The sequence below is a fragment of the Aegilops tauschii genome, chromosome 2 (genome assembly GCF_002575655.3).
Source record: "Aegilops tauschii subsp. strangulata cultivar AL8/78 chromosome 2, Aet v6.0, whole genome shotgun sequence".
NCBI classification, from domain to species: domain Eukaryota; kingdom Viridiplantae; phylum Streptophyta; class Magnoliopsida; order Poales; family Poaceae; genus Aegilops; species Aegilops tauschii.
Genome location: NC_053036.3, coordinates 547,891,724 through 547,910,836, shown reverse-complemented (window position 1 = coordinate 547,910,836; position 19,113 = coordinate 547,891,724). Strand labels below are relative to the sequence as shown.

Here is a 19,113-nt window from a genome sequence, read left to right as displayed (position 1 = left end):
AGCAACTAAGCTTGGGGATGCCCCGGAAGGCATCCCCTCTTTCGTCTCCAACATTATTGGTAACCTCACTCGGAGCTATGTTTTCATTCATCACATGATATGAGTTTTGCTTGCAGCATCAATTTATTTTGTTAGTATTTGCTTGCAGTTATTTAGAATAATGTTTTGCATCTTTTATTTCAATTAAAGTGGCATTGATAGCCTTTACTATGCTTATTTTACAAGTCTACATGTTGTTGTTTGAAAACAGAAAGTTTACCGATGTTGAAAAAATTCCCTAGAAAAGTCAGAATGTGATAAAATGTTGAAATTTTTTGCATAATAAGCTATGATAAATTTTCTACAGTGTGGTATAATTTCATAATGTTTGGAGTTGAATAAGTATTGATACTCTTGCATTCTTTACAGACTGTACTGTTTTGGCAAATTGCTGTTATGTTTGCATATGCTTGCTTGTTTAATGAATCTATTTGAGGATCGGAGTATTAAATATGAAAAGGCATTTAGTATGCAAAGTTGAATTATAATTTTAGTGATTTGCTACAGTAGAGATTGATAAGGTTTTTGAATTAGTTTATACTAACTTATCTCACGAGTTCTTGTTGAGTTTTGTGTGGATGAAGTTATTAAGATTTAGGGAAACCGTGGTATAAAAGGAATTAAGGAGACACAAGAGCTCAGGATTGGGTATGCCCAAGGCATCCCAAGATAATATTTCAAGAAGTCTCAAGCATCTAAGCTTGGGGATGCCCTGGTAGGCATCCCACCTTTTCCTTCAACGATTATGGGTTAGTATCGGTTGAGCCTAAGTTTTCGCTTCTTCACCTGATGTGTGCTATCCTTGGATTGTCATTTTATTTTGTTTTGCTTGCTGTTTTAATAAAGTACTTAGATCTGAAAGTTTTTAAATAAAATAGAGTCCTGAAATAGTTGCCAAGGAGGCTAAGTAAGCGGCATTCACATCCCGTCAACGAAGCTCTTTTCTTTGGAATTGCTCTTGTGCTTCACTTTTATCCTATGAGTAAATTGTTGAATAAATTGAATGTCATGAAGTTGATATCATATCATGCCTAGTGGTAGCTTCACATTGGGTTTAGAAAGTGAAATCTTTTGAGGCTTGACAATCACAATTTTGGTCATACAAGCAATTCACGAATAATTAGTATAAGGAAGAGAACTTTCACATGCAAACACACTATCCTGAAAATCTTTTGTGATTGTGAGCCCCCATCAAAATATTATATGCCAAAATTGTTGACGTTGGACAAGGAAGACAACATAATGATTTAGTTTGTTCATATTCACAAAGAAGTTATATTTTCATAGATCTTCAACATGTGGTGCTTGCCCCCCATCTTTGCTAGCCAAAAATTCCGCACTAAGTAGAGATACTACTTGTGCATCCTAAAAACCCTTAAACCCAAATCTTATTTTCAAGAGTCCACCATACCTACCTAAGGATTGAGCACGATCCTTCAAGTAAGTTGTCATCGGTGCAATAAGGCAATAAAATTTCTTCTAAAAGTTTTAGATCATTTAGTGTAAGAGAAAATTGAGCGTTGTACGAACTTATGATGGCAAAGCAATAAAAGCGACGGACTGCATAATAAAGGTTGCTATCATAAGGGGCAATATAACATGACGTTCTTTTGAACTAAGAGGTTGAGCATACAAAGAAATAAGCGCATGGAAACCTCTACTTCCCTCTCCGAAGGGCCTATCTTTTACTTTTCAGTATTTATTTTTATGCAAAGAGTCAAAGTTTTTCTCTCTGTTCCTTTTAATTTTTCTCTTTTGGCAAGCATCATGTGGTGAGGAAAGATCTAGGCACATATGTCCAGTTGAATATGGGTAGCATGAGTTATTATTGTTGACATCACCCTTGAGGTGAATACGTTGGGAGGGAAAACAATAAGCCCCTATCTTTCTATGTGTCCGGTTGAAACGTTTTTCTCATGTGTATGCGGTGAGTGTTAGCAATCATAGAAGACTATATGATGGTTGAGTATGTGGATCTCTTACTTAAACTCTGTTGAATAAGTTGAATTGCAATTGCTTGGTGACTAAGAACATAGGTTGTTGAGTTTCAAGAGAGTTCATTGTTTGAACCTTAACATGTGAATTGGTTGCCACTATAACATGAGAAGTTTTATAAGAAAGAATTGTTGTTATGATGCTACGAAAAGTGAGTGAAATTATCATTGTTGAAACTTATGCACTTTGCCAGCATTCACACTTCATAAATTATTTCTTTTATCATTTACCTACTCGAGGACAAGTAGGAATTCAGCTTGGGGATGCTGATACATCTCCAACATATCTATAATTTATGAAGTATTCGTGCTGTTATTTTATCATTCTTGGATTGTTTACAATCATTTTATAGAAACTTTATATCGTTTTTTGGGACTAACCTATTGACCCAGTGCCCAGTGCCAGTTGCTGTTTTTTGCTTATTTTTACATCGCAAGAAATCAATACCAAACGGAGTCCAAATGCAACGAAACTTCATGCAGATTATTTATGGACCAGAAGACCAACAGTGGGCCAAAGAAGCACCTGGGGGGTGCCCCGAGGGGGGCACAACCCACTAGGGCGTGCCTGGGGGCCAGGCGCGCCCAGGTGGGTTGTGCCCACCTCGGTGGCCTCCCGCACCCCTTCTTTGCACTATAAATTCCCAAATATTCCGAAACCCTTCGGGGGTTAACCTAGATCAGAAGTTCCACCGCCGCAAGACTATGTAGCCACCGAAAACCAATCTAGACCCTTTCTGGCACCTTGCCGGAGGGGGGAATCATCACTGGTGGCCATCTTCATCATCCCGGCGGCCACCACAATGAGGAGGGAGTAGTCCACCCTCAGGGCTGAGGGTTTGTACCAGTAGCTATGTGTTTAATCTCGTGATCTTGTTAATATAGATGGATCATATGATGTTTCTCCCCTCTATACTCTTGTTGTGATGAATTGAATCTTTACCCTTTGAAGTTTTGTCTTGTCGGATTGAATATTCAGATATGAGAACACATGATGTATGTATTGCGGTATGAATACTTGAGGTGACAATGGGGTATCGTATTGATTCACTTGATATATGTTTTGGCACTCAAATCACGGATTCCTGAGGTGACATTCAGGTAATCTATGCATAGGGGTTGATGCACGTTTTTATTATCTTTTCTCCGATAGAAACTTTGGGGTCTCTGTGTAGTTCTTTGTGTGGATTGAGTATTATGAATATGAATTTGCTTTGGTGTTAATTTTAGTACGAACTCTTTATTAGATCGATCGGAAAGAATAGCTTGCGTTATTTTAGTACGAACTCTAGGATAGATCGATCGGAAAGAATAGCTTTGAGGTGGTTTGATACCCTACAAACGATTTATATCTTTTGTTCTCCGCTAATAGGAACTCGGGAGTGATTCTTTATTGCACTTTGGGGGATAATCATATGATCCAACTATGTTAGCACTGTTGAGAGATTGCACTAGCAAAAGTACGGACTCTAGGCCTTGTTTTCAAGCATTGCAATACCGTTTTTGTGCTCATTTACTATTTGCTACCTTGCTGTTTTTATTTATTCAGATTATAAAATATATTTCTACCATCAATATTACACTTTTATCACCATCTCTTCGCCGAACTAGTGCACCTATACAATTTTCCATTGTATTGGGTGTGTTGGGGACACAAGAGATTTATTGTATTTGGTTGCAGGGTCGTTTGAGAGAGGCCACCTTCATCCTACACCTCTCACGGATTGATAAACCTTAGGTCATCAACTTGAGGGAAAATTGCTACTGTCCTACAAAACTCTGCGCTTGGAGTCCCAACACGTGTCTACAAAAATAAAGTTGTGTAGTAGACATCAGGGCGCGGCCTCCCTCTCCCCTATGGCCCATGTAGGCCCAATATTCCCCCGGGGGGTTCCGGTAACCCCTCGGTACTCCGGTAAAATACCTGAATCACTCGGAACCATTCCGATGTCTGAATACAACCTTCCAATATATAAATCTTTACGTCTCGACCATTTAGAGACTTCTCGTCATGTCCGTCATCTCATCCGGGACTCCGAACAAACTTCGGTCACCAAAACACAGAACTCATAATACAAATCGTCATCGAACGTTAAGCGTGCGGACCCTACGGGTTCGAGAACTATGTAGACATGACCGAGACACATCTCCGGTCAACAACCAATAGCGGAACCTAGATGCTCATATTGGATCCTACATATTCTACGAGAATCTTTATCGGTCAAACCGCATAACAACATACGTTATTCCCTTTGTCATCGGTATGTTACTTGCCCGAGATTCGATCGTCGGTATCATCATACCTAGTTCAATCTCATTGCCGGCAAGTCTCTTTACTCGTTCCGTAATGCATCATCCCGCAACTAACTCATTAGTCACATTGCTTGCAAGGCTTATAGTGATGTGCATTACCGAGAGGGCCCAGAGATACCTCTGCCATACATGGAGCGACAAATCCTAATCTTGATCTATGCCAACCCAACAAACACCTTCGGAGACACCTATAGAGCATCTTTATAATCACCCAGTTACGGTGTGACGTTTGATAGCACACAAGGTGTTCCTCCCGTATTCGGGAGTTGCATAATCTCATAGTCAAAGGAATATGTATAAGTCATGAAGAAAGCAATAGCAATAAAACTGAACGATCAACATGCTAAGCTAACAGATGGGTCTTCTCCATCACATCATTCTTCTAATGATGTGATCCCATTCATCAAATGACAACACATGTATATGGTCAGGAAACTTAACCATCTTTGATTAATGAGCTAGTCAAGTAGAGGCATACTAGGGACACTCTGTTTTGTCTATGTATTCACACATGTACTAAGTTTCCGGTTAATACAATTCTAGCATGAATAATAAACATTTATCATGATATAAGGAAATATGAATAACAACTTTATTATTGCCTCTAGGGCATATTTCCTTCACCCCCCATGCAGGTGGGCCCCACTCCACATTTTCCGGTGGCCAATATAGGACATCCCATATATAAATCTTTACCTTCGAAACTCCTCGTGACGTATGGGATCTCATCCGAGACTCCGAACAACTTTCGGTAACCACATACAATTCCCATCACAACTTTAGCGTCACCGAACCTTAAGTGTGTAGACCCTACGGGTTCGGGAACCATGCAGACATGACCAAGATGCCTCTCCGGCCAATAACCAATAGCGGGATCTGGATACCCATATTGGCTCCCGCAGGTTCCACGATGATCTCATCGGATGAACCACGATGTCGGGGATTCAATCAATCCCATATATAATTCCCTTTGTCCATCGGTATGTTACTTGCCTGAGATTCGATCGTCGGTATCCCTATACCTTGTTCAATCTCGTTACCGGCAAGTCTCTTTACTCGTTCCGTAACGCATGATCCTGTGGCTAGTTCCTTAGTCACATTGAGCTCATTATGATGATGCATTACCGAGTGGACCCAGAGATACCTCTCCGTCATATGGAGTGACAAATCCCAGTCTCGATTCGTGTCAACCCAACATACACTTTCGGAGATACCTGTAGTGCACCTTTATAGCCACCTAGTTACGTTGTGACGTTTGATACACCCAAAGCATTCCTACAGTATCCGGGAGTTGCACAATCTCATGGTCTAAGGAAATGATACTTGACATTAGAAAAGCTCTAGCAAATGAACTACGCGATCTTGTGCTATGCTTAAGATTGGGTCTTGTCCATCACATCATTCTCCTAATGATATGATCCCGTTATCAACGACATCCAATGTCCATGGTCAGGAAACCACAACCATCTATTGATCAACGAGCTAGTCAACTAGAGGCTCACTAGGGACATGTTGTGGTCTATGCATTCACGCATGTATTAGGGTTTCCGGTTAAAACAATTATAGCATGAACAATAGACAATTATCATAAACAAGGAAATATATTAATAACTATTTTATTATTGCCTCTAGGGCATATTTCCAACATGCGCCAATGCTAGCATCCGAGGGTGTGGCCCACCGTGCACTACTTTATCCTCCGCGCAGCTAAACATGTCGTTAACGCAGTGTGCGAGCAGCAGTAGCCACCTCTCATGTGTGGAGCGCCTTGAAGCCACGAGCCCATGGCAACTACGTGGCATCAGATTTTTATCTGGCCGGCTGCACGAGCTCAGAGGGTGGAAGAGAGCGTGACTGAGAGAAGAGAGAGGAAGAAGATAAAGATGAGGTGGACGATGATGTGGTGAGGTCAGTGGTCAAAACCATGCCATGTTAGTAAAAAAATCACTTGAAGCAGTTTGAGGGACGAAACATATCTGGTTTCAACAATTGAGGGACTAGATTTTTCTGGTTTTGAAGTTGAGGGACCATTTCTAGACTATGATAAAATTGAGGGGCGAAAAGTATACTTTCCCTATAATAAAACTATCTGTCCATCCTTGTACCTATCGGATCCTAGCGATCGGTAGAATTATTGTAAACCACGGGAGGGGTGGTTCCCGCCCTTGATCAACTAATGCGCATAGTAGGAAGGCCTAACCATAATCCAGGAAAATGCCACCACCAATGCCAAGTATAGGACTTTAACCCTCGTGAGTTGGTCCCATCACAAGGAAGCTAACCATCTGAGCTACACTCAGTTCGCCTCTTAAACTGATATTCTGACTTACCCATGTTGGGGTAAGTTAATTTTTTCTTAGCCGGTAATTTTGACTTGCCATGTTGGGTAGAGTCAATTTTCCTATAGGGTTATAAAGCCTCTTACACATTGCATGTTTTTTTGTTTCTATGTGTATTTTTCTTTTACTTTACTTTTAATTTCTTAGTCAATTTTTCCTTTTCCTATATGGTATTTTTGGCATACTAGAAAGAGTAAAAATGCGTACATGCAAATGCAATAACTATCATTATGTGTTTGAATTACAGTAGTGTGTGAAAATTGCACTATTATATACTTAGTAGGACAATGCCCATGCGTTGCAACGGAGTATAAATATTCTAGTACATTAGCTCGTGATTTACCTGCTCAAATTAATGCGATTGTCTGAATAAATTTTATAAAATCCTGCCTATGATTTACCTTATATTTTGATGAGAAGTTTGGTCAGTAAATTAAAGTGGAATTGTTTTAAAAGATATGTAAATTAAGGTGATTCATTATCATACGAGAAAGGTTGGACGAAGAGTTGGTGGGAAAAAAGTGAAACATGGAACCTTACATTCTTTTTAAGTGGTAGATAAGAGATTATTCTTTGCATATTAAAATAATACAATTTTCTGTGCAAAGTTCTGTGCAATTTTTTTCATCTAAAATGGTAATACCAACGTCATTAATTTACTTTTTATTAAAACAACTTCATTATCTTGATTTTAGTTTAGTTTTTCATATATTATTTCTTATGAAAGGGTAATATTGATGCCACTAATTCATTCATTCTTAGAAAACTCCATAATTTTGATTTTGATTTTTTTTTTCTAAAAAGGTAATAGATGTAATACCAATGCCACTAATTCATTTTTCCTTAGAAAACTTTATTATTTTGATTTTTCTTTAGTTTTTATTTAATTTTCTTTCTTCTTTATGGATAAAACCGAAAGTGTGCATACGTCTCACTCCGCATCATTGATGTTCGTTGTTGTTCATTTCTACTATGCATCTCTGTCAAGCTTAAAGAGGAGAATTACCTCGCGCCAAGCATTATTCTGCACCTCACACGGTCACACCTGAATCAATGCAAACACACAGGATCGAGTAAGCCACCACTAATTCATTCCTTCTCAGGAAACTTAATTTTTGCGAAATCCCACTACTATATGCTTATTCTTGCGTATTGTAAACAAGCGTAATTTCTGTATAAATTATGTGCATACTTTATCATCATTATTTTTATTTGTTCTCCATTTTCCTTCTCCCTATACCAATGCCACTGATTCTATATTCGCTAGAAAACTTCACTATTTTTATTATTTATTTTATTTTTAGGGACAATTCCATTTCTTCCCCTAACTTGAGCCACCACCTGGCATTTACCCCTAATTTTCAGGTATGCTCAAAAATACCCCTCTTCCGTCAAGTCACCTTACATAAATGCCCTTCTGTGTCGTTACCGTCCGGTCAAAGGGGGTTGATCGTCTGGTGAATAGTAACATGGTGAACAGTAAATTCGAAAAAATAGCAAAAAATCAAAAAAAATCTGAAATCTTGTGGGATCGAAGATACTCAAGGGATCAAGGTGCATGCAAATCTTTGCGTAGTTTGGACATTCCAGCAGCTCGTGTCAAAGGAAAAACTTTAAAATGTACGTTGTGAACAGTAAATTAAAAGAAAATAGCAAGAAAATTCAAAAAAAATATGAAATTTTTTGGCCTCAAAGAGGCTGGGGTGCGTGCAAATTTTTGCTGTGTTTCGACACTGTAGGAGCTCGTGGAGAAAAAAACAAAAGTTGGCGCAGAAAAAAACTTTGAAAAAATGCACTATTTTGTTTTTTTGTTAGAGCACCTCGCATGTCATTTGATCACAAAAATTTGCAAGCACCTTGCGCACCCAAGCCTCTTTGATGCCAAAAAAATTCATATTTTTTAAAAATTTCTTGCTATTTTTTGAATTTACTGTTCACAGCGTGTAGATTTATATTTTTTCCTTTGCCACGAGTTCCTGGAATGTCCAAATAGCACGAAAATTTGCACGCACCTTGCGGCCTTGAGTATCTTCGATCCCACAAAATTTCTGATTTTTTTGATTTTTTTTGCTATTTTTTTCGAATTTACTCTTCACCATGTTACTATTCACCAGACGGTCAAAGCCCTTTGACCGGATGGCAAGGGCATTTCTATAAGGTGAATTGACGGAAGAGGGGTATTTTTGAGCATACATGAAAATTAGGGGCAAATGCCAGGTGGTGGCTCAAGTTAGGGGGAGAAATGGAATTGTCCCTTATTTTTATTTCATTTTCTTACTTATTTAAAGGGCAGCACCAATGGCACCAATTCATTTTTTAGGAAAGTTATTTTTGCCAAAATTGTACTATTATATTCTTATTCCTGCATATTATAAAAAGCGTAATTTATGTGTAAGCTCTATGCATAATTTCTTCTTCTTCTTTATTCTTAAAGGGTAATTCCACAACCACTAATTCATTCTTCCCTAGAAAACTTCATTATTAGGATTTGGTTATGCTTTAACTTATTTTGTATTCTTCCTTCTTTAGAGTAATATCAATGCCACTACTTTATTCCTACTTAGAAGACCTCTTTTTTTGCTAGAAGTCACTATTATACGCTTATTCTTGTCTATTATAAAAATGCACAATTTATGTGTAAATTGTGTGCAAACTTGTCATTTTTTGGTTTTGTTTTTTAGAGCGCAAAAAATGCAATTATATTAGAGTGCGCAAATTGCACTATTATTAGCTTATTCTTTTTATATTGAAAATGTAGTTTATGTGCAAATTATTCACAAGTTTTAATTTTTTTCATGTCCTTTCTTCTTTAAGGGTAATATCGTTGCCACTAATTCATTCTTACATAGATTTTTTTGTTCAATTTTAGTTTTTGTATAGGGGGAGAAGAAGGGTGGTGGAAGTAGCTAATTCGGCCATTGGATCAAGATCGGATGATAGACAAATATTTCACCGAACGCCCAAAAAATTCGTCAAATAGCTACGCCTTTTTTCTTTGTTTTTGTATATTTATTTATTTAGTACTGTAAGGAAATAGTGTCTGACATGATTGTTTCTTCCTTTATTTTTTTGTATTAGTTCATTTCTTTTTTCTTTTAGCCATTGCACTTTCTCTTATATAGTACATGCTCCTTCAACCCAATTGTCAAATTCTACCTCGTGGACTCCTCCCCTCCTCCTAGCCCCCGCGTCGTCCCCCGCGTGGGCGACTCGAGCGGTGGCACGGCCATCCCCCTCCTCTCCTCCCCCACCCGCCCTCCCCGCCCCCGCCGTCGGCCACAGCCGCCGGGGCCTCTCTCTCCGTCGCTCGGGGGTGGCTGGTGCGGGGCGGCCTGTCCTTGCAGTGGCGTCGGGCGTGCGTGGGGCTCGGCGGTGCGGCGGCGGTGGCTCTCGGCGGCGGCGCGGCGGCTACATGCCCGTGGTGGCGGCGGCGGTCCAAATCCGGCCACGGGCTGCAGCGGGCGGGTTTCGGTGGACCCCTTCTCTACGGGCTACAGCTCGGCCTCCCTTTCCTCTCGGTCGGGGCCGGAGGTGGGCTGGAGTTGGTGGAGATGGGGGCGTGCCGGCCGGATCTGACGCGACTTTCCCGCCAGGCGGCGCGGGGTGGGCAGCGACCGGGCGTGGTTGTTGCTCCGGCCATGGGAGGCGGCGCGGGGAGGTCCGGGGGTGGTGGCCTCCCGGTAGCGGCGGCTACACGGTGGCCGTTGTCTCTGCCCGCGGCGGCGGTCGGCTTCTCCGGTGTCGGCTCGTCTGCGGTCGGGCCGTTTTGACCTTCCCTTCATTTCCTCGTCGTCCGGGCTCTACTTGCATCGAAGGGTTAGCCCGCTCCCAGTTGCGGTCCATCGCTCGTCTCGCGCCCAATGCCTCAGGACCGAGCTCGTCTCGTGCACGGCAGCAAGACTAAGCTCGTCTCGCGCCCGGCGACAGGATCGAGCTCATCTCGCGCCCGATGCTGCAGGACAGGGCGATGGTGGCCAGTTTTGGCTGGCCTATTGGGTCTCGGCGCTCAGGGGTGCGAAAGGCTGGGCCTTTTCGCTCGTCTCGTGCACGGCAGCAGGACTGAGCTCATCTCGCGCCCGGCGACAGGATCGAGCTCATCTCGCGCCCGGTGCTGCAGGACGGGGCGATGGTGGCCAGTTTTGGCTGGCCTATTGGGTCTCGGCGCTGGGGGGCGCTCAGGGGTGCGAAAGGCCGGGCCTTTCTGCTCGTCTCTTTGGCTGGGGTAGCGACGGGTCTCGGGTGAGGTGTTGTCTTGGTCTTGGATGCCGGGGCGGCGGCCCTGGTGGTGGTAGCTAGGTGCTCATGGCCAGAGCCCGTGGCTTGGTGCTGCCCGGCTGCCATGGCCGTGTGGGCGGCATGGTGGCCGGGGTGTGCCGTTCGGTGGCGGTGAGTGCTGGCCGGGGTGAAAACCTGTTCTATCCTCGGACGGAGCGGCGGCGGCGAAGCTCGTTCCCTTCTTGAAGGCGTCGTCGCGGCTCTCATTGCCCGTTGTGTTACTCCACGGGAAACTCTGACCCTCGGGTCGGGCGGTGGCGACACTCCGGTGTCGTATCCTTCCTAAAGGCGCCGCCTTAGAGTCCACGGTTCGTTGTATGCGGCTTCATCTCTTCGTAGATAGGGGTGGTGTTGCTGCGCCCAACGCCTATATATACTGCCTTGGGTGTGTGCGTATGTACCGTTGTGTTTATGATCATGGCTTTATATGTAAAGCAGGGCGAAAGCCTTTTTAGGTATAGTACATGCGACAGAGGTTTGATGTTGTAGTTGTGTGCAAGTATTCAATTTGTAATTTGTTTTGCAATTTGATTTTGTTTTAGTTTTTATTTCGGGGATGCTTACTTGATTTTTTTGTTGTCAGGTTTTCTCAAATATTTTTGTTTGATTCGATGTTGCAATAGTACTACAGTACTTGATTTTGTGTTGAGGTGGGGGCTGCCAACCACAAACGAGGAGGCGAAGGAGGACGAGGATAAAAAGTGTGCTACCACTGTAGCACATGCTTGCACTCAGCGTTGTTAGCAAATCAAATGAGAATTTTTCTAACTAACAACACTAGAGATAAGAGATGTACTGCTTGTGTGTAGTGCTAGCACACTAGGTCACTCGCACTAGTTGTATAGCGATTCAAGCATATAGTAGCACTCAGCGATTACATGCACTGATCTACAAAAGGAACATTGGCACATGGTTGGATAGCACGCTCCGTCCGACCCATCCGGGGACCGGCGCAAGGATTACTACGGCGTCCTGACTCAAGCGCGAGAGAGTAGAAGAGTTTGCGTGATCGCGAGTGCGCGCACATGCCCGTCGTCGGTCCTGCCGGGAGTTGCGAAACCGCCGCACCACACACGTACGGCCGCGCCCACCAACCGGTCTGGAGTCCGGGCACATGGCGGCGCCCGCCGGTTGGTACCGCGCGTACGTGCCCCGTCCCCGTATCCATCCACCCGGTTCCATCTCTACTACGTACCCATGGATGGATAAGCAAGCCCAACCCCAAGCTATCGGATGCGATGCGAGCTGACGAGCCGTAGCACCATGCAAGCCTTGGCTTTTCGTCGCAGGATGCAGATGCACCCTACCCTAGCCCCGTCCCCTCGTCCCTGGACCAGAAACAAAGAATGACCCCCGCCTGAATCCTCATCCATCCGTGCCTTTGCCTGCCATTTTCGTGCCAAACAACCAAACACGAGATACTACTAGTACTACATTACTGACGTAGCTGCTACCCTGCACTGCGCCAGGACATGACGGACTTGGAACTGTACGGTAGCGCCGGCCGCATAGCGTGCTTCCGAGGCAGCAAGACGCAAGTGCAGTCACGGACCCACGCGCGAGGAAGGAAGGAAGGGTTCTACATCACAGCCTGTTCCTCCACCAACTCCGGAAGCTTTGCCTTTGCGCGGGCAGATCATTGCACTTTCTCCTCTCCCTCAAGTAATAAGCCCATGCATGAGCTTCAGCATGACCAGGAGAGGCGAACCGTGTCGCCTTGCGTCTCACCACGCCAAAGCAAATCGAAAGGGCAAAGAGGAATGGCCATCTATGCCCCGAATGCTCCCGTAACTTGCCCATCAAAAGATGCTACTCATTGGAGGAGGATTGCGCCGGAAGCTATGCCCGGATCGGGGAAGGATTGCCGCCACCCCACCTCAATGCAAAAACACGCGAGACGCTGCTCTAAACTCTATCCATTCCAGCCATGTGACGGATTAACACATCAAGTAAAAGAGCATTGCATGCATTTACTACTCCCTTGGTCCCATAATATCAGAGCGTTTTTAGAATTTTAGTAAATAGAAAAAAATGTTCCTGACATTTTTTCGAAATGTTATACAATGTAGAAAAATGTTTGTGTAATCCAACTAAATGTTTCGTAAAATTCAAAAAAGTGTACGTTACATTTTGATAAAAGTTCACCCATTTCAACAAAAGTTTTTAACACCTTTGGTAGACTAATTATCCAATGTATAAAAATGTTTTCATAGTAAAAAATAGTTTCAGCATGTATTTGAAAATGCTTAACACATATTTGAATTTTTTTTCAACAAACAAGTATTTCCAAACACGCTAATCATCTATTTAAAAATATTAAACACATATAAAAATAGTTTAGGTGTATACAAAAAATTAAAACATATATTTGAGAAATTATAATCATGCATTTTTAGAATTTTAATAAATAGAAAAATGAAAATTCGGATGTACAAAAAAAAGTACAATGTGTATGAAAATAAGGAGTGTATTTACAAAAAGGGAAAAGAAACTGAGAAAACAAGGAAAACTAGTGAAAACCAAAGAGAATCAAGGAGAAAAAAGGGCCAAGGCCGACGCAGACGCGCCCTATGCTCTCCAACATGATAGGCTTTCGCGTGGTGCGTCGACCCGTCGTAAAGCCAGCCCCGAGCCCATGGAGGAGCTTCACGTGCAAGGCTCGTTTGTGGTCAGTAGCATGCCTCCGCGCCAGGGCCACCCCAGGGCTCCCTCTAATCTCTAGTCCAGTCCTCCACCGTCCCTGTGAGCGTGGCCATGCGATGCGCCCATGCCGTTGTGCCACTGAACGCGACGGGACGACCATTCTCATGCCTCCACCGCAGTCCACGTACCCGACTCCCGGCCGGCAGCAGCACATAGCACAGGGCACTAGCTAGACACTACTAGATGGACACATGGATGGATAGCACAGAACGCCCCGTCCGGTCCATCGGGGCCGGGGGACCAACGCAACTCGCAAGGATTACCACGTCCGTCCTACTCCTACGACGACCTAACTCGATCGCATGAGGAAGCGTTTGCGTGATCGCGGCACGCACTCGCCTGGGCGCACATGCCCGTCGTCGGCCCTGCCGGGCGTTGCGAAACCGCTTGCACCACGCACAACGCACGGCCGTGCCCACCGACCTGTCAGGACGTACACATGCCGCCGGTCGGTACCACGCCTACGTCCCCCGTCGTCGTCCATGATCCATCCACCCAAACCCAATGGCCCAAGCTATAGCTATCCGATCGCGAGGTGACGAGGTGTAGTACCATGCAATGCAAGCCTTCGCTTTCCGTCGCATGATGCGCCCTCGTCCCGTCGTCTCCTCCACTCGTCCTACACCAGAAGCAAAGAAAAGAGAGCACACACATCCTGAATCCCGGTCCATCTGCGTGCCAAACCACACGCCAGAGTTACCGGTACACTACCGACGTACTCTTCAGGTACCCTGCACCATGACAGACTTAAAGCAGTACCGGGGCACCGGGTACCGCCGCGTCGCGTGCTTCCCAGACCGGCAACACGGACGGAAGTGCAGCCACGGCCCCACGCTCAAGGGTTTACAGCCTGTTCCTCCACCAACTCGGGAAGCTTTGCCTTTGCGCGGGCAGATACAGCGTCTCGCATCATCGCACTTTCTCCTCCTCCTTAAGCAAATCATCGGCGCCCATGCATCTTGATTCTTGACCAGGGGAGGCGAACCGTGCCCCCTTGCGTCTCGTCTCAACACGCCAAAGCAAGTCGAAAAGAGGAAACTGGAATGGCTGCCCCCGCCCCGAATGCTCCCATAACCTGCCCATCATCAAAAGGAGGATGCTGCTCGCCGGAGGAGGATTGCGCCGGAAGCTATGCCCGGATCGGGGCTCGCCGCCGCCCCACCTCAAAGCAAAAACACGCGGGACGCTGCTCTCAACTCTACCCGGCCATGTGACGGATTAACACACCAAGTAAAAGAGCATCGCACACATTTACTTATATGATGGCCAAAAAAGGGAAGATTGAAATATATGATGGCCAAAAAAGGGAAGATTATTTCGACAGTAATTGCGCGGGAAACAGTTAGACCATCGAGGCTACAGAAAACTTCGTACAGTTCCGGCCGACACACGGCAAAACCAAGAAAGAAAATTAAGCAAAGCGCTGTGAAATCACGGGAAGAAAATTAAACAAGTAGGGCCTTGTTCGTGCTGCACGGCGGTGATAGTTAAGGCAGCATTCCATACAAAATGAGCAAGCACGCATTCGGTCGGTTCACTCATCTGTGATGATTTGAGGACGCCCGTCGTGACTTCGGCAAATCAGCAGAGATCAGACCGGCCGACCCCCTTCACCTTCACCGGGAGTATATACCGTGGGGCGAGCGGGAGCCGGCGGTGGTGGAGAAGTCGGAGCTGGTCACCGGGATGGAGATGGACAGCTTGGTGGCCGAGAAGGCGTTGCTGTTGTGGTTGGAGTCATGGTCCTGCAGCTCCGGCCACGAGTCCCTGTCCTTGGGCCACTCGTCGAAGAAGGGCCGCAGCGTCTGGTTCTCCTGCTTCACCGCCGACTCGTCGTCCTCGAAGCCGCCGCCGCCGCCGAAGGACAGCGGCTCCCTCTCCGTCTTGGCCAGCGAGCAGATCGCGCTCTGGTCCAGGTCGCCCAGGGTGCCCAGCATGGGGTAGCTGGCGAGTGAGAAGGATGAGGGCTGAGACGGCATCAGGCGCCATGAGTAGTTGTCCATGGCGGTGTCCATGGCCGCGCTGATGAACTGGTTGTGCTCCTCCAGCGCCGAAGTCCTAAACCCATAGGCAGAATACCTGAATTGCACAAGTCAGATTTGCAGCATAGTGACCAATAACAAATGCAAACATTTGCATGGACCATAATGGTGTTCTCCTCACTGTACTGAAGTTCTATAGCTGAAACTTATTGGACAGCAATGATCTAGGATATGTATACAGTAGGCTTCACGTTTCTTGGCTACTAGACAAAACAAAAGGGACATAGCCATTGTTGCTGCACACTTTAAAGCAGCAGCTCGTGACAGGAGTAAAACAAAACAAAACAATACAATACAAAAGTAGGAAGCCAGACATCTAAGCAAGCATGATTGGCAGCAACGCAGCAATGCAGCATGTGCTGACTGCCCCGCAAGCAACCCTACTACAATGACAGGGCTTCGGTAAAGGGACACTGCTGGTAACTCATCACAAAGTTCTGATGAAGCAAACCCCAGAAATAAAAGCTCGAGGATGGATGGATGGGCGAAAGGTCATGGGCTTCCATAATCATGCTAGCCTTTTCAGATGGTTTCAGGTGCAGGGAAGGCAGAAACTGGTAAGTTTTGCTGCAGCAGAACTGACATTATTTTCTATTCCCTCCGTTCCAAAATATAAGTCTTTTTAGAGATTTCAACAAGTGACTACGTACGGAGCAAAATAAGTGAATATATATTCTAAAATATGTCTACATACATCCGTATGTTGTAGTCCATTTGAAATGTTTAAAAAGACTTATATTTAGGAACGGACGGAGTAGCCCAGACCCAAACATGAAAAACAAACATGGGTCAGCAGAGGAAGAAAGGCAGCAAAATAAATGCCAGGTCTAAGATGGAGCAGGAGCAGGGAGCACTCTGCTCTGAACATAAAACCAAGATACAGTTTCATCTCTTGCAGGCAGAGTATGCGTGTGAATCTAGTTTAGAAGAACGCTCTGCTCTGAACTTGCATCAGAGCAGAGCAGAGCACCACTCTGTTTTGCAATCTTCTCAGGCTAAAATCTGGCCCCAGAAAGCATGGCCAGATACTGCAAAGCAATTACCTAAGCAAGCACAGATCATACTCTACTACTAACGGTGTCAGAAGAGCACTGGTGCTAGTCTGATCAACGCAGGCCCTGCTTGTCTACTGATGCAATCAAGCACAAAAATGGGAACATCACATGTTATGGGCCACTTCATCGCCCCTGACACCAACGACTAGGTAAAGAAAAACTAATTAGCACGGCAGCAGAGTATGCAGAGAAGGTTAATGGAGATCACCTGAAATCCTTGTTTCCGGCCGCACCAGCGGTCGCGTAAGGCGCAGCAGCATTGTCCATGTGCAGCTGAGCAGACCCCAGGCCGAAGGAGCCGGCCGCGCCGCCGCCGCCGCCAGAGGCGATCGCCGGGTACGGCGAGTGGCTGTGGAACGCGGCGGCGGTGGCGGCGGGGGCGTGCTGCTGCAGCTGCTGGGAGTGGGAGTGGGAGTGGGGCGTGGCGACGAGCTGCGTTTCCACAGGCTTTCTTGAACGGTTGCGGCCGCGGTGCATGTGGCGCTCGCAGTACTTGGAGTCCTGGGCGGCCTCCTTGGAGCACCGCCACTTCTTGCCGTCCGTCCGCCGGCACCGCCCCGGCTCCGGATCCAGCTTCTTCCCGAAGTAGGACCCGTACCCAACTGCAACCAAATTTAAGAAAACCCAGGTCAACAATGATGCGACGGGTACAAATCAAATCAGGAGGAGACGCAAGATGGAAGAATAACGCGTCAAGTCTCAGGCCGTGGCAGTCAGTCATGCCGCCGGCCGGCCGGAGACGAGAGCCGGTCGGTCGGTCGTCCTGGATCTATCTGTCTGTCCGCCCAACCAACCAATCATTCATTTACCCCGCAGGAAGGAACGAGGAATGCGAGATTATTTCCGGGGGAAAGGAGGAACTGTGCGCATCTACTACTACAGAGCAGAGGTTGATTATTGATCTTTTTTCTCGTTGGCCCATGTGATGCGACGCAGGACGGCAGCGAGCGAGTGAATGCGTGGGTAAGGCTCCCAACAACCAGACAGGAATAACCCCCATGACAAGGAAGGACCAATAAACTACTAACCCGACCCACCTCTCTACTCTACTTTTCGCTTCGTTTTTAGGCCGGGCCAAGCAAAGACTCGCCTAATCAAATCCTACCACATGAGGCTTCTTGAATCCAAACAAATGAATAAAAAGACCCACCAAGAAGACAGGAGATGCTACTAGTAGATGTAGTAGGTGGTAGGAGCAAATCTTGAACAGGGCACGGGGCTTCTTGGATTAGAATAATGAGACCTTTGCGCGGCCAAATCCGGGAGAGGATTAACAAATGACCGGAGCAATTAACAAAGAGACGAGCTAGGAGGTCGAGTACACCTGAATCTCTCGATCCCAATAAACAACCCGAGCAAATCGCACAGGGGAATGCAAAAGCGTGCGTGTGGATTGTAGAAGAAATACTCTGCCGAGGTAGCGGAACGTACGGGCGTGGTGGTGGTAGAAGCGCGAGGCGAGGGAGTCGAAGCCGCGGCGGATGGGGAGGAGGAGATCCGGCGGGACGGGCACGCCGGCGACGAGGTACTTGTAGATGAGCGCCTGCTGCTCCAGCTCCTGGTACTGCGCCGCCGTGAAGGTCGCCGGCCTCATCGCCGCCCACCTCGCGCCGCTCATCGCGTGCTGCTGCTGCTGCTGCGCCGCCTCCTCCCCCTCCCCTGCCCTGCACACACACACACACAAACACGCCGGAGCCGGTCACCGCATTAGTTAGCACCTCTAGCTAAGAGAGAAGTTGATATATAAAGAAAGAAGAGGGGAGTTGGCCGGCGGGCTTACGAGTAGAGAGGGGAGGAGCGGCAGAAGGGGAAGATGGGGGAGGAGCGGTGGTGGTCGGCTGCCGGCGACAGGGAGGCAAAGGGCATCGCCATATATGCCGCTCTCTCTCTCTCCTCTGCTGCGGCTGCGGCTGCGGCTGCTGCTGCTGCTTGGCTCCGGTCCGGTCCGGCCTCTCTTTTAATGTGCCGTGCTTTTGCCTTTTACTAGTTGCCTGGTGACGCTGTGCTGTGTGTGTCTCTTTCCCTCGCTGCGCAGGGCAGGGCTCGATCTGCTGCCTGGTGAGAGTGAGACGACGATGGGGGCAGTGGGATGGATATATAGGAGGAGCCCTGGCGAGGTGGTGATAGGCGCAGCAGCGGCAGCGCCGTGTGGGGGTGAGGCCGACACGCCAGGGTTCCAGCTTAGAGCCACTCTAGCTAAAACTCTGTACCGTAAAGTTCGTTTGAGGGATCCTCTAAAACGAATTTGCACTGTCGCGCACGGCACGGCAGAATAGTTCCGCTCAAAAACGATACTGCAAATTTAAAACAAAGTTCACCACCGGAGTTCATCGTGCATTCATACATAAAAACA

At 46.3% G+C, this 19,113-nt stretch overlaps 1 protein-coding gene across 1 annotated transcript; it reads right to left on the bottom strand.

Annotated features, from left to right (window-relative positions):
* Positions 1-14,952: 14,952 nt before the first annotated feature.
* On the bottom strand, positions 14,953-18,833 carry LOC109749641 (growth-regulating factor 3). Its single transcript, XM_020308591.4, has 4 exons — positions 18,541-18,833; positions 18,192-18,424; positions 16,969-17,362; positions 14,953-15,742 (listed from the first exon to the last, which is right to left on the bottom strand). Exons 1-4 carry the CDS (start codon positions 18,630-18,632, stop codon positions 15,280-15,282), a joined length of 1,182 nt encoding a protein of 393 aa, XP_020164180.1. The 5' UTR covers positions 18,633-18,833; the 3' UTR covers positions 14,953-15,279.
* Positions 18,834-19,113: the final 280 nt, after the last annotated feature.

Coding starts and splice junctions, on each gene's coding strand:
- LOC109749641 (XM_020308591.4), bottom strand. CDS start 18,632: ATGGCGATGCCCTTTGCCTCCCTGTCGCCGGCAGCCGACCACCACCGC. Junction 17,363..18,191: donor CTTCTACCACCACCACGCCC/GTACGTTCCGCT, acceptor ATTTGGTTGCAG/TTGGGTACGGGTCCTACTTC. Junction 15,743..16,968: donor GCCGGAAACAAGGATTTCAG/GTGATCTCCATT, acceptor TGTGCAATTCAG/GTATTCTGCCTATGGGTTTA.